General features: G+C 45.5%; 2 protein-coding genes across 5 annotated transcripts in view; one reads left to right on the top strand and one right to left on the bottom strand.

Moving 5' to 3' along the window:
• The window catches only part of mor (SWI/SNF- related protein mor), a 111,394-nt gene extending 101,443 nt beyond the window's left edge, over window positions 1-9,951 (bottom strand). For all 4 annotated transcript variants that reach the window (XM_075893438.1, XM_075893442.1, XM_075893439.1 and 1 more), the window contains exon 1: window positions 9,771-9,951. In XM_075893438.1, the coding sequence (XP_075749553.1) occupies window positions 9,771-9,887 (117 nt within the window). In that variant the 5' untranslated portion in view covers window positions 9,888-9,951. The remainder of the gene's footprint in view (window positions 1-9,770) is intronic.
• A 146-nt stretch (window positions 9,952-10,097) lies between these two features.
• On the top strand, window positions 10,098-13,119 carry zetaCOP (COPI coat complex subunit zeta). The gene is made up of 7 exons (XM_075893449.1): window positions 10,098-10,228; window positions 10,487-10,555; window positions 10,674-10,755; window positions 10,851-10,942; window positions 11,079-11,212; window positions 12,109-12,199; window positions 12,989-13,119. The coding sequence occupies exons 1-7, from the start codon at window positions 10,211-10,213 to the stop codon at window positions 13,034-13,036; spliced, it is 534 nt and encodes a 177-aa protein (XP_075749564.1). The 5' UTR covers window positions 10,098-10,210; the 3' UTR covers window positions 13,037-13,119.
• Window positions 13,120-14,785: the final 1,666 nt, after the last annotated feature.

The following is a 14,785-nucleotide window of genomic DNA, read 5'->3' as shown; positions in this document are numbered from 1 at the left end:
TTAAACTGCTGGATATAGTAACACCTAAGTATTTAAGCTCATTAGAACTCTTAATTTCTCTATTGTTTATTGTGTATTTATAGTTAAGGGGGTTTTTTTTATTTGAAATTGTCATGCACACAGTTTTATCAAAATTAATTTTCATGTCCCATTTTTCACACCAGTTGTCAATACATCGAAGAGCATCATTGAGGAGCATTGGCTATGCGGAGCTGCTCTCCCCTCTCCCTTCGTTGGGAGTGGACGCAGCGCCGCATCAAAAAGCCAAGCACTGACAAGCTGCAACGTGCACATGCGGTCAGACCATTTAGAAGTGCAGCCATCTCGCACCATTCGAGCAAAAGGAGGACGTGGGAGCCTGGCTAGTTCCACAACTGGAGTATATGCCCAGGCTGCTTAAGATGTGGATTAGATTGAATCAAACTGACCTCGACTACTGTATTTACTGATTTCACTATTTAGGATCTGGATTGTGTTGGATCTGATCTGGCTTGGATTGCTGCACTTACCATCTAAAATATATCGAATTTCCAGAACCCTTCGCCTTCAGAACGACCTTCCTAACACCATTACTTTTGAGAAAAACCGAGAGAATAAATGAGAAAACTTTAAGCATCTACTAAAAACATTTTTTTTTTAAATATAGTTTCATACCACAACCGTTTCCTTGTTTTTTCATGGCCTGTATTGTCATTAGTGTGGAATTTTACGTTACACATCTTTTTTTAACTGCCTTATTTCACGTCCGTTGTGTAATTACATTGTTCATATTCTAATGTGCCTAATTTTATTGAGTAAATAAGCTGTCCTTATTCCAAAAGTATTTTTTTCTTTGCCTCCTTTTGTTGTATAGCACATAATGCAATCATGTCACAATATCCACACCCGCTTGTGCCACAGTAACATTTATGTTCTCATATATTTGGGATCTTTTTGTACACTATACACGTTTAAAAATTTTTCTTGTATTACTACCCCTTACACAACACCTCCAGAGGCTTGTAAGGTACTTTTAAATAAATAAATGAAAATATAACTGCAAAAAAATTACTACTCACGTATTCTGACAACTAATGACGATATTGCAAGGTCAGAGCCGTACCACAATTTTTTTTAACAAGCAAATGCATGTTGATGTTTTATTTTTTCTCTGAACTCTGATTCTTAAAAGGCAATATTCACAGATGCCTGCAATGAAAGCTGGAGCTAGCATTTAAAAAGCTGGCATTTGAAAAATATGTGGTGGCAAGATGGAATAATTCAGGTCGCAACAGCTTTCTCGGTTCCACGGATGAATCACGAATGCCAGCATGCTACCTTAGTTTACGTTGTCTTCTATGGACGAGACACCAAGAAAAATCACAGGTTTAATAACACGATCTCAAGAAACTGAAATGAAGAAATTAGCTGAAGTTACCCAATGCTACCTATAAAACACAAGCTACCAGCAATAAGTGTGCAGCTGAGGACGTTTGCCATTGCATCGCCAATAATAATAATAACACTACTAATAATAAAAGGTGTGACATAGGCTGGCAAACCTTTGCTGATGGTAGTTCTGGCCTAACCAGGAGGCTTTCAGGTCAAGCCAAAATCATGGCCAAGACAAAAACATGGACAAATCTACCAACGTGACTAATGGTGTAGTTCGAAAGTCACATATGCTGTGTGATATGTAGAAGCAACAAGACATCAAAATAGTGTGTATACCAACATGAAAGCTAAGGAATGCTTAAGTCAACGTGAAGGACAACTTGCCGTGTGAAATTTTTCCCGGTCTTCTCTATGCCACAAGCTGCCACGACTGTAACAACCAGTACATCAGTGAGACCGGTGATTTCAAGAAAAGAGCCAAACAACACGAATATGACGTCACGAGACTACGCATGGCTTCGAATGTCTTAACTAAACGTGTGGAATCTACTGGTTACCAAATTGACTGGTCAAGCGCGCGTGTTCTGGCAGAAAAAAGATTGCATCATGTCTGCACCTCAAATCCCTGTACATAAAGACAACTGCACATACGCTGAACAGGAGTAATCAGATGCTTCCGACAATGTTCTCTCGGTGTTTACGTCATGTACTTAGGCGTAATAAATATGCTGCGCCTTTCCTATGGCTTTTATTATGATCAAGGCTCCCATCCCATATTGGGTGCCGAAATGTCAGTAACTTCATGTTCTTTTGGTAGATATACACTTTCGCACTTACACTAAGAGGCAACTGTAATGCACTGCCTTTTTTTTCCCCCGCCTCTTCTAGCTGTTCACTGTAGTTGCAGCCGAAGGTGCGATTTCTTAAGGTTTGATCAATGATAATGCTTATTTTTGTGATGGTCACACAGACTGCCATCAGTTTCCATTACTTGGCAAGGTCTTTCAGAAATACCTTGACTTTTCCAAAAGGGTCCAAATTCTCCGACTTTTTTCCAGGTTGGTAGCCGCCTATGACTATATAGCCTGTAGTGCCATTATCACCATCATAATTTTTTTATCACTGCGCCCCGCCTCTCGCGCAGCTGATGCTAGCTCGAGCTGGGCGAGCATTTGAACAAGCTAGCGCACTTGGCGTGTCGGACGTGGACAGCCGCCGCAGCTCCGCTTCAGGCGTGGAATAAAGTGGCGAGATCGTCACGGCCCCGTCGGCCGCCTTTAACGCCGTCTCACGTCTCTCGCCGCTAAAGTGATGACCTGGAAAACACGCGCTTCGCCCACCGGCCCACTGCCATGCTTCCGCAACTCTGCGCACCAGTTCCGCCACTTCACCCGGTCTAGCTCCGAGCGTGGTTTATGCGGCTCGATGCCATTCTCGCGGTCAATGGCATCAAGGCACAGCCGATGATGCACGCTGTCCTGCTGGACGCCCTCGCGGTTGAGCTGCATCATCTAGCCGCCGAGTCGTCCTCCAGCCCGCAGCCCTTCGACGACCTCTACGCTGCGGTGCTCTTCTGCTATGCTACGGTGAAACCTACCTACACTGACTGGGTTCAACCACCACCATTTCCTAGAGCCTTTGACGCCGGACGGCAACAACCAGACGCGTGTCGACAACGCCGGCTCGTGTGTCACAACTGCTACGACGCCCATACCTCATACATGTCTACCACCCGTGAACCTACTTCGTCAACGACAAGGTGCTTGGGGTCACACATTGCGGCACCTTTTGAGCCACCCTGCTACACAGCCACAAGTTGCAGTCACGGCCCTGAAGACTGTGCAAGCGCCTACTCGGCCTGTCCGACGCAATGTCCCACCACTTGTAGTGTACCCGACTAACCACCGTGCACGTGGCGCCGTTGTTCGGACAATTTCTCGCATCCGTCGACATGTCTATCCATACCGGCACATCGGACGCCGCACGACTTTGAGGCCTGTGTTGCGTCGACCCCAACGTCAAAACACGCACTGCCGACCCTCTCCCGACGTTAGCAACATGACCTCGCAACACACCGTCCTCTCTCGGTCTGTCCGACCAGGTCATCGTGGGACCCGCTTGTCTGCGGCCACAACGACCCGGCGCTTCCTTCTTCGTCCCTTGCGCTTCTCCCAGAGTCGCCCACCGGAGACCCGCTGCTTACCGATGGCCCATCAACATTGACAACCTGGACTCCCCAAATGAACACTTTATGGATTGTTGTTCATGTATATAGCATTTGTCGCTCTCTTTCTTTTTTCATATGCCTTCAAATCGCGCAAAGCGAAGCGCTGGGGGGGGGGGGAGCCCTGTAGTGCCATAATCACCATCATCATTTCTTGATCACTGCGCCGTGCCTCTCACGCAGCTGATGCTAGCTCTAGCTGCGCGAGGATTAGAACAAGCTAGTGCATTTGGCATGTCGGACGTGGACAGCCGCCGCGGCTCTGCTTCAGGCGTGGAATAAAGTGACGAGATCGGCACGGCCCCGTCAGCCGCCTTCGACGCAATCTCACGTCTCTTTTCTCTCACCGCTAAAAGCCGCCTACGACTTCTGGCTCTCCTGGTTGTTTCGATAATGGTATCTATACCAAAATTAATATGGCATAACATAAACATCATGACATGTATGTCATGATTTACATGACATATTGCAGAACTGGTATGGGGTGACATGACCGCATGGCGAACGTAAATGACAGACCCTAACAGGGAAATTGTGACATGCATGCATGTAATATTAGTAATGACTACACGCCATGCTTATGGCATGTTTGCGGTCGTTACGCTAGCTTCACATATACCAAACTAGGTATTACGTGACAAATGAATGACGAATGACTGATGCAAACATTATAATCATGACATTCGTGTCATGCAAGAACATGACTACATGCCACGCTCATAACGCACTCGCAGCTGCTTCGCTAGCTTCACATACACCAAATTTTGTAATACGTGACGAATAGACGAACACAAATGCCAAGCGCAAACATCATAATCAAGACATGGAAGTCATGTACGGCCTAATTTACGTCCACCTAGTAAACGTTGTGCTGATTTTAAAGCAACATATAAACATTTCCCATTCATGCTTTATCAAGCACCTTGTGTTTTGGAGGTTGGCTGAGACGCTAGAGACATTGGAGCCAAACACAAGAGATGCGACCGCACTTGTCAGCGTCACAAAACCAAGTGCTTCATTTAGAGATGTCCGCACAAGTTCCTGACGCGGGCAGTGCCACCAGACAGCTGACAATAACACAGGTGGCACCAAAACACCTCCTTCCTTCAAGAACTTGTTTAACCTTACAAGTTAAGATGGACTGGGGGAAATACATGGCAGCTGCTACGTGTTCTCACAACACCTTCATCACTAGTATCACTGTTGACATCAGTTATTGAGTTCGCTGCAGTGTCCGGTATGTGCGCCATCGAATTTGCTGGAAAAGCATCATGCATTGCTCCTGTAGGAGCTGCAGAATTGGTCTGCGCCTGTTCGTTGGATAGAGAAAAATGAGGCCTGCTGGTCACGAGGGTGAAGCCATAGGAATCGCCCAACCTCTTGAGCTCATGGGAAGAAAACGGTGGCCCGTTATCGAATCTCGCAACTTTTGGGATACCGTGTCGAGTAAATATACTCTTGAGCACCTTGACGACTGCAAAAGCTGTAGACGATCGAAGGGTAATAACTTCAGGGAAGCGAGAGTAATAATCCATGACAAGCAGGAACATTTCTCTTTTGCTGTGGAAGAGATCTATACCTAAAACTTGCCATGGGTAACCGATAATATTGTGGGAATGAGCGGCTCTGCTGGATTCGAGTGCGTGCACACTGCTTACATTGGGCTACAACACTTTGCGATGTTCGATTTCTGCTCACGGCAAGTTATTTTTTCAATGTCTTTGGCAATCACTGGCCATCACACCGAATAACTGGCTTTTGTTCAGCACCGGTTTACACCAGGATGACCGTCATGCAGCAGATTCAGGACTGCTGGTCTCAAAGTAGGAACCCCAATACAGGGACCTTTGAGCAAGACTGTCACAGACTGTGATCTCGTTAGCTACTGCACTATACTGCATCAAATGTAGGGGCAGCTTCTTGTGAGGCCAACCTCGTTGGTATAGATCAATAAGGGAGGTGCACTCACCATCTGTGCTTTGGGCTCGCTTGATGTCATTCGGATTCAATGGCAAAGTTGAGGATGCGTTACAAACAACTTCTGTTGCAAACGATTCCACCATGTCGAGGGGAAAAGAAATCTTCAGTGGTATCCTCGAGAGAGCATCGGCTGTTGCTAGTAGATCTCCCGGGACATACTGCATGGTGAAGGGGTAGTTCATCAGCTTGAGGTGCAGTCTTTGTACGCGAGAGGGGAGCATATCCAGTACAATTTTGCTAAACAGAGCGACTAGTGGTTGATGATCCGTTTTCATGGTAAAGTGAATTCCACGCACGAACTCATCGAACCTGCGCATTGCCCATGTAGCCGCCAGAGCGTTCTTCCCTGTCCGACTGTACCTCTTTTCCGTGGCCGTCATGGAGCGAGAAGCCAATGCTACTGGTCAGCGTTCTCCAGACGGTTGCGTTTGTAGTAAGACTACTCCTGTTCCAAAAGAACTGGCATCCACTGAAATCGTGGTTGCGTAGGATGGGCGATATTTAGCCATGCATCTATGTGATACCAGCAGTCTGATCTTGCTGAAGGCCGACTCTTGTTCACGGTGCCATGCCCACGCCTTTTCTTGCTCAGAAGAGCACGCAGAAAAGCTGTTATCTCGGAGATGTTGGGAAGGAACCTAGCGAGATGGTTCACCATTCCGAGAAGTCGGCGAAGTTCGGTGATGTCCTTGGGCGCTTCAAGAGTCTTGATAGCCTCTAGTTTGTCTGGATCGGGTCTGATGCCATCGGCTGAGACGACACCACCTGGGAAAGGAAAGACACTTCAGGCACACCAAAGCAGCCCTTTTGTTTGTTTAAAGCAATTCCGGCTTTGGAGAGACGCAAGAGGACTTGCTCCAAGCGGGTGTCGTGCTCTTGTCGCGACCGAAGACAAGGATGTTGTCTATCATATTTGCCACACCTTCTTAAACCTCGAGGATTCTTGCCATCTGTTTTTGAAAATATTCCGGGGCCAACGTGCTACCAAATGGCAGGCAACAAAAACAGTATCGACCAATAGGCGTTACGAAATTTGTCAACTCTTGAGATTCTGATTCTTCGGTTGAGGAGTCGCTATACCTCCTAGGAATCTGATGACTTCAAAGAGCTGCAGCGCGGGGTAACCCAGTAGCGGAGTAGTGAGTGACTGCACTACATAGTCGCTGTGCACTTCCTTTCCCTTGCCACAAGAGCTGAGGGACATATGATACCAGCACATGAAGTGGTTGCCCTCCTGGACCAGTCAACAAATTGTCCACTTTGTAGAGATAAAGGAAACTGCAGGGAAATCAGCTGGCACTGCTGAGACTTCTGCAACAATGTCCACCTTGAAAGAGGCAGTATAATTGTCCACCGTTGGAGTCCACCTTGAAAAAGGAAGTATCATTGTCCCCCGCGAGTCCATGTACTTCGCGTGCTAGGGTGCGTTAACAGTATCCAAGTGGATACCCGCAAGCTTGGTCATCTTTGCTTTACGGAAATGACAGACCTCAGCAAAATGTCCTTTCTTTCGGCAATTATTGCAGAGGAATGCACGTGCTGGGCATTCTGAGCGAGGATGCTATCAACATCCGCAGAAAAACAAGTAGCGTTGCTGGAGCGTTCTGTCTTGAGTGGCGCATTATGCTGTTTGGCATCAGGACGCCGCGGCACTGTCACCTTTGATTGCGTTCAGTTCGACTGGCACAATTCTTTCAGCAGTTCCTTTCGCAGCTTTTTCTTTCTCGTCATTTTCCCACTGGCGGGCCCGAGTCCAAGCTTCCTTTCGTGACAACTTGGAATTACGTCCTAACTGCACTGAGAGAGAGGCGAGAATCTTTGAGGCCTACCACGAACCGGTCACGCACGAGACGCTCTTCAACTTGAGCAGACAGGTAGTTGCAACGCTTCAGAAGTCAGCATAATTCTGCATAGTAAGCATCAACACTTTCGTCTGGACACTGAGTGCGTTTATGAAAGACTCATAGAGCTTGTTGGCCGGATGCACGAAGTGCTAGGTAAAACACTTCCCGATGGTCTCACAACAAAGCAGCCCGCCCGCAGAAAGCGAGGAAGTGTCGAGCAGAGGACGACTTTTTGGGCCCATACACGGAATAATAGGTCTATTTGATTCACCCTAGGTTCTCTGCACCTTTTTACGGTACGCTGCACTTCGCTGCTCAATTCTCAAAATTAAAACGTCGCCCTCTGCACCTGCGTCCTCGATTGTACAAGGTGTTGGTTAGGTGTCGCCATGATGCCAAGAACCCTTGCACCTTCTAGTGTGACAGCAGCATTTAGGTGCAGCCTCGCACATTCCTGTCGCGCGCCAGCAGACAACACCTTGAGACATGCCTGTGGAACGTCGTAGACATCAACGGTGTACTGGCAGAAATATTTTCGATTGTGTACGATCTTGGCGTGATACTCCTAGACGGCGACGCTGAACTCTACGCTACAGCAGGTAATTGTGCAGAAGTGATAGCATTCATGAGAAGTTTGCTCAGATGCACAACGGCGACATTTCTTTTGTTATCCATTGTTTTGTTTGTTTTTTTCAGATGGCAGAACGTTGCGGGTTGTATGCACGTCGGGCTAACTTGCCACCACTGACTCAACAAACGGGCGTGCTACCCCTACAACACTGCAAGGACATGCAAGCGGTCATTGCAGCAGCTGCCGTGCTTCGTCAGAAGCGCTGATCAAAGTCCTGCACGTCGCGATGACTCTGACGAAGTGCTGTGGAGTGAAAGATAGGCGAGGTTTTTATTGATAAATATAAAGAGAATTTCGGCAACATCGGCAAAAAGGTGCTTGAACACGTAGTCCAAATAACAGACCACTTCCTCGTAGTACCTATGTGTGCGGTTACGATCGCTGCAGACCAGTTGAGCACCGATTTGACACAACACTGCATCCAGTTCCACGTCTTCGTTGTTGGATTCAGCTACTTCCATGGCAATGGCAATTCCTCCATGCTGACAAATCAGGAGCTGCAAATCCGTGGGCGCACAGTACACACGACGACTGACGTAGCCAAACAGCAGACGACAGGTGTTCTCTGCTTGCATCTCAACATTCGATTGACACAAAGCGGTGGCGCTGCTGATGCGTTGCATTTGAACCCCGAAATGGGGGCCGAGACACCTAGCTACACCTACTTTTTTTTTAACCTGGACCTCGAGAGATGCGTGCCAGACCCCGAGACCGCCGCGTAGTCCTCGTAATGCGTTTTCCACGTTGGCCAGGATGGAGCATTGGTGAAGTTGAACGCGTCTGGTTGCCGAAGAAAAATTCCAAGCCACTTGCTTTCGAGATTCTGTTGCTCGTGAGCCATGGCTTCTCCCGCTTGCTCGGTCAGGATTAGTGAAAGCGTCTGCTTGGCCACTTCTGACACCATGTTGTTTTTGGAGGTTGGCTGACACGCTAGACGCGTTGGAGCCAGACGCAAGAGATGCGACCACACTTGTGAGCATGCTTTCCCGGCAAATTCGACGGCGGACATACCGGACACTGCAGCGAACTCATTACAATGTCGACTGTGATGATGGTGTAGTTACCACGCGTAGTGGTCGCCGTTTACTCGACCCCTGTAGGCTCTACGACGCTCAAAGCATTCAAGTTCAACCCAAACATTTCTTATCGAAGCCGAATATGCTTAGAAACAATAGCACGCACAACACAAGTTGCATCTCAAATATTATAGAGTAAGCGAAGAAGTGAGCTTCCTAATGTTCCACTGAAGCAGCAAACACTGTTACTTTGTTGAACAGCTCTCAATCGCCCCTGCTCCTACGACGCCGAAAGCATTCAAGCAAATAAAAAATTTCTATAGTAAGCCACATATGCACAGAAACATTACCGCACCTTACACAAGCCGCATCTCAAGTAATAAAGTCACCGGGGAGCAGCCTTCCGAGCAGCTGCACTTATGTTTGTAGTTCGCAGAGGAGCTTAGGCCTAATAAGACAACAAACTCGAAATAGCTGTATGCTTTAAATACATTGACTTCCATGCCCCTCTTTGTATACAAGCGTGGATTACACTTTAAGGATCACTTCCGAGCCGGCGCGCGCAGTGCGCACGCTGTCGCACTTGACAGAACGCGGAGGACGCGATAGTGAATCGCGATTCAAACACCGGTACCCCCTGCTCCGCTTAATTAAACTCTCTCCGACGATATGCCGGTCTCGGAAAATAAATTACATCGTACCTTTTTGCAGTTCTTGTGGAGCCATACTCTGACGGCGTCAAACTGAGCGATAGTTTCCGAGGATTCGTAAAATTTCAAGTTTGGCCCACCGTCCCTTTTTCTTTGAACGACCGCCATATTTTACAACAATACTCGATTCTGTTTCTGGCTTCAGTCCCTACGGTCGTACTTCAGCGGCGGCTCGTGCGTTTGTAGAGGAAGCCGTAGGTACCATAAAGCAGACTTATTCGGCTGCGAAAAACAAGAACATAACGTCACACTGCAACAGCAGTCCATCACCTTACAAAAATAAGTTTTAATTGAAAAATAAACATATAATTATATGAGTAGAGTTTGTTTAGTGACATACTTTGGTCAAGTTTTTTTTTTCCTCTAGTTGGCTCGTACACAGTTTATTCAGCCACGTCAAGGCAAGACAGATTTGCTACACGTCATTCAAGATGGAGTCCATGTTACTGGTAAATCAGTTTGGATTCCTAAAGTAAATCTGACTTCCAGCGTGTGAAGCACATTGTGGGATCGTTTTTCTTTTAAAAGCAAAATTCACGCTACCTTTTTAAACGAACTCGACCGCAATCGCTAGATTTTTTTGGCCTGCGCGAGGCGAAATCTTGTGTCGCTGTCACTGCCGGTATTCGGATGCGTGGCCGGGAAAATCATGTTTCGCGTTTTCTTACCTGTCTATTCGTGCTACAGTATGTTATTCCACTTTCCAGGAACCCACGCTGTACACGGTGAAAGCAATCGCCATCCTTGACAATGATGGGAACAGAATATTGGCCAAGGTAAGGGGGGTTCACCTGGCGTGACGTGCTTGTGTTGTGCCGAGTGTTTTTAGAACTGTTTTTAGAAAAAGCGTCATCAGTTTAGACACAAATTTCGTGCTTGTGCGCCCTGTTTCAGTACTATGACAATACTTTCCCGTCAGCCAAAGAGCAAAAGGCATTTGAGAAGAATCTCTTCAACAAGACGCATCGAGCAAACGGTAAGACGATAAACTGGGTAGTTTGTTTGACTCCTTATTCTTTTTTCCTCAGGCAAAAAAAAAAAAAAGCTCTTTATCTGTGTTCTTTGTTTCAGCCGAAATCATAATGCTGGATGGGCTGACGTGCGTGTACCGGAGTAACGTAGACCTCTTTTTCTACGTGATGGGCAGCAGTCACGAGAACGAGGCAAGTTTCGCGTTGCTGGGACCCGCTTTTGATGCTTCGCTTTCGATTCAACTTTGCCTCAACAAACAACTCTGGATGTAGCTAGGTAGTTTTTGAGGGCTTAACAATAGTCGAGTTTGTCTTTCCCATCCAACAGCTGATCCTGTGCAGTGCGTTGAACTGCTTGTACGACTCCATCAACCAGATATTAAGAAAAAACGTGGAGAAGAAAGTTCTTCTGGACAACCTCGACATCATCATGCTCGCAGTTGACGAAATCTGCGATGGCGGGTAAGCAGCAAACATGTTGCGGTACATCTAGATTGGCACAAATCACGGAGGTCAAACCAAAACAGACGAACTGTACCCAGTTTACCCCATTCACTGACATTTGTGGTTCAGTTTCTGGCAATATTTTTGCCACTTAACCTTCGCCGCACTATAAGGCTCACATTGGTACTGGGAATGTGCCTTCGAGTTATGTTTTCGGTTAGTACTTGCCCAACAGTGTACAGTTGCAACAAAAAAAGACTAGCACAAGTGACTTGTCGCGGGAGCGGAAAAATTGTGACATGTGTTTGCTGCTGTTAGCGAGTATACTAGTGAGAGCATCAAGCACATTCCATTTTGAGGGGTTGCGGGTATCTTGTTACCTCAGTGATGAAAAAAAAAAAGCAAGAAATGAACTCTCGTCGGCAGCAACGTTGGCGCATAGTTTAACCAATAAGCAGCAAGCAAGCCATCATTTCAAATGGAAGCTGTTTGTTAACAATAGTACTTGCTGCCAGCCCTGCTTTGGAAAATAGAACGCGCTTGACATTCTCGCTGTTGGAGTGCTTAGAAGCAACAGCGCTGCATCTTCTCAAATTTCATTAGTGATTGCTTGTCTGATGCAGAATAAAATACTACTGCCTTGAATTTAGACTAATTAGTGTCTCCTGTGGCATAATTATGGCATTCATATGCTCTGTTAAAGAATAGTCGCCCAAGTAATGCTACCATTTTTTTTCCTCAAATGTGCATGCCCGTGATTCGACAAGTTTTACGCCTGAGCTACAAGAGTTCAACTACATTTCGAGGATATTTGCTTCTGCTAATTTAACAGTGCTCTGTGAAATCTATGTGTGCCAAACGGTTTTGTTAGCTGCATATGCTAAGAGTGAAATATTGCCTGTACTTTCTTTTAGCATCATTCTGGAAGCAGATCCCACCTCCATTCTTCAGAAGGTTGCATTGAGAACAGACGACATTCCGCTTGGGGAACAAACTGTTGCACAGGTTAGTAGTTACCGATTGCTATGACAAGTTAATGCAAGCATGAAAGGTATCAATGCCAGGAGAGCTGGCAATAATTCAAGAGTTTAATCCCTTGTAACGTTTGACAAATTCGAAACAAGTTGGCTTGAGCTGCCGTGCTTATTGCAGTTTTATAAACCACTTAATATGTATAAATGACAAATTTTATGGCTTTTTTCCTAGCTTGACTCAGCTTCTATGAAAGTGTGGCAGTTTTCATAAATGTTAATAATGAATATGTATTCACAAAAGTGCTATAGAAGGAAAAAAGTAGCCCTGTTGGCTGTTTGTGAACCTTTCACTTTTGGCACAGTGTTGTGTTTGTTTCCCGCCTGGTGAAAAAAAAAAAAGTGCTCTGCGCAGCTACCACTGAAACTTCGAGTTCACACCAAGCATAAGCTATACCCCAAAAAATGTGTAAATGAACTGTTCTGTGTACTTCATTAAAAAAAGATACGCACAAACACATAACCATAAAGTGGATTCAACTGGACAACTTTGCCCTTACTAGAAATAAATGGACTGCATGGTTTGGGGAAGACATATTTATACAATCAGTATTCGTCTGGGTGCTTTGATCTAGTTTCTACAATACCAAATGGTGGATCATTGCATTTTTTAAATGTTGAATCATTCTTACACTAGGAAACCTAAGACTTGCATTATTTAATACTGCTACTCCTTTGGTGGCAAGACTGATAGGCTAGAATTTGTGACTGTCAACTGCACAGTGGTGCCGTGTGTATTGAATCGGATACTTCTTGCTTTCAGGTCTTTCAGTCAGCCAAGGAACAGCTGAAGTGGTCGCTACTGAAGTAGAATTTTTTCGTTTTTTTTTCTGTTCACATTGTACATTTACAAACAGAAGCAACATGTATAATAAATTTTCTTGGGAAAAAAAAGGATGTGTCATTTCCGCTGATGCACTGTCGGATATATATCGAAGAGTCAGTTTTCAAAACGTATTGCTACTATAAGTCCATGCAATTGGCCCTAAGAAACATTGGCAGTGTTTAGAAGAGCAGTATGAAAACATTTGTATTTTGTGGCCATTGCATCTTGCACCAACCTGCCCCGACCGAAGTTCTGCTCAGCATGACCCGAGAAAGCAATATCAACGTAAAAAAAAATTAAAATCAATTTACTCTTATATGGCCACAGAGGGTAGTACATACCTACAAAAATGTAATTAGTGAGCATTGTGCAAATTTTGTACTGAGTTTTCTGAACTACTGGCAATTGCAAGCTTGCTTAGACGTGAAGCATTCCTGCAATGAACTCTTCCATTAGATTAAGCGACAAATTAAGCTCGCAAGGATAAAATGAAATCTGCTCACAGGATAGTGTAAACTGGAGATCACAGGGAAATGCCATTGTCCTGCAGTGGTCTATAACCGGCTGAGAATAATGATGAATTTTGCAATGAGTTTTCATGCTTAAATCAGGGTTTGAAATTGTCAAAAACAAGTGTATTAAAGGCGACATGTAGGAGAATGAGTCGTAAACAAAAGTTCAGCACTTTAGATCACATGCTATTGAATACCAGTTGAACCTCGAATCACAGTTGCACACAACACAAAGAAGCCTTTATTGTGTTCGACTACTTGCTGCAACCATATTTTCATTACATAACATTGGCAACCAACATCTTGGGCATGCTTTTAAGATGAGGTTACAACATCAGAAGCTGAACTGTGTTGTTGCTAACATGCGTAGTTGAATTTGCCCATGTTTATAGGTTCACTGGCACAAAAATGTTGCACGTTGTTTCTTTTGTTGCAATAAGTAGCTTATGACCCACTTATCACGGCAGGAAACCTCGTTCGCATGAGTGTGCAACTATTATTATTTTAGAGACGTTTTTAGAGCACCCGGCTGCAGTTTCATTTTCAAAAAGCACCGAGTTTGGCGGGAGCAGTTTCAGCAGGGAGGTGAACACAGCTATCGACGCAACCACACAAAAGTCCATTGTGGCAGCATGTGCGAGCGCCTCACTGACAGCCAGCATGCGCAAAGCCACAGGCACCGAGGAAGAAATATCTGGTAGCGCTAGCGCAAAGCGCGTGCCAAGCAATCAGCCATCACGAACTCCCGACGCATGTTTGTTTACACTTTCATTGCGTTGATGCCGGCAATGCGAGGGCCTCCGCATCTCGCTCAGTGGAGCGGCATGCACTTTAAGATTGATTTTAAATATGTTCTAGGCTATATTCGCCCTTGATATTTCGTAGATGTTGTGCATGTCTCTAAATAAATCTACCTCGCTCATTAACTTGCCATCCCAATTTTGTGTCAGTGCTCTTTTAACTTGTAGAGCTCTACTGACACAAGTTCACATTGATCACTGTGACCAAGTGGAGGACCTACCAAGTCCTGCACAAAGCATGAGCAAGCAAACGTATGGGTCACAGCCTAGAGTCTTTCATCATTCCAAGCGCTTCTATAATACCACTTAGGCTTGTATGAAAGTGAGCATTCCACGTGCCCTGCGTAGGCGAGACAAGTCTGCAATAAAGTCGATGGGTTACCATCTCTTTTTTTTTTTTTTTGAAGGAGCAAAGTAAGAAC

Source organism: Rhipicephalus microplus, chromosome 4, assembly GCF_043290135.1.
Source record: "Rhipicephalus microplus isolate Deutch F79 chromosome 4, USDA_Rmic, whole genome shotgun sequence".
Lineage (NCBI taxonomy): Eukaryota > Metazoa > Arthropoda > Arachnida > Ixodida > Ixodidae > Rhipicephalus > Rhipicephalus microplus.
The sequence above is the reverse complement of the archived record's forward strand: the minus strand, read 5'-3'. Positions and strand labels throughout refer to the sequence as shown.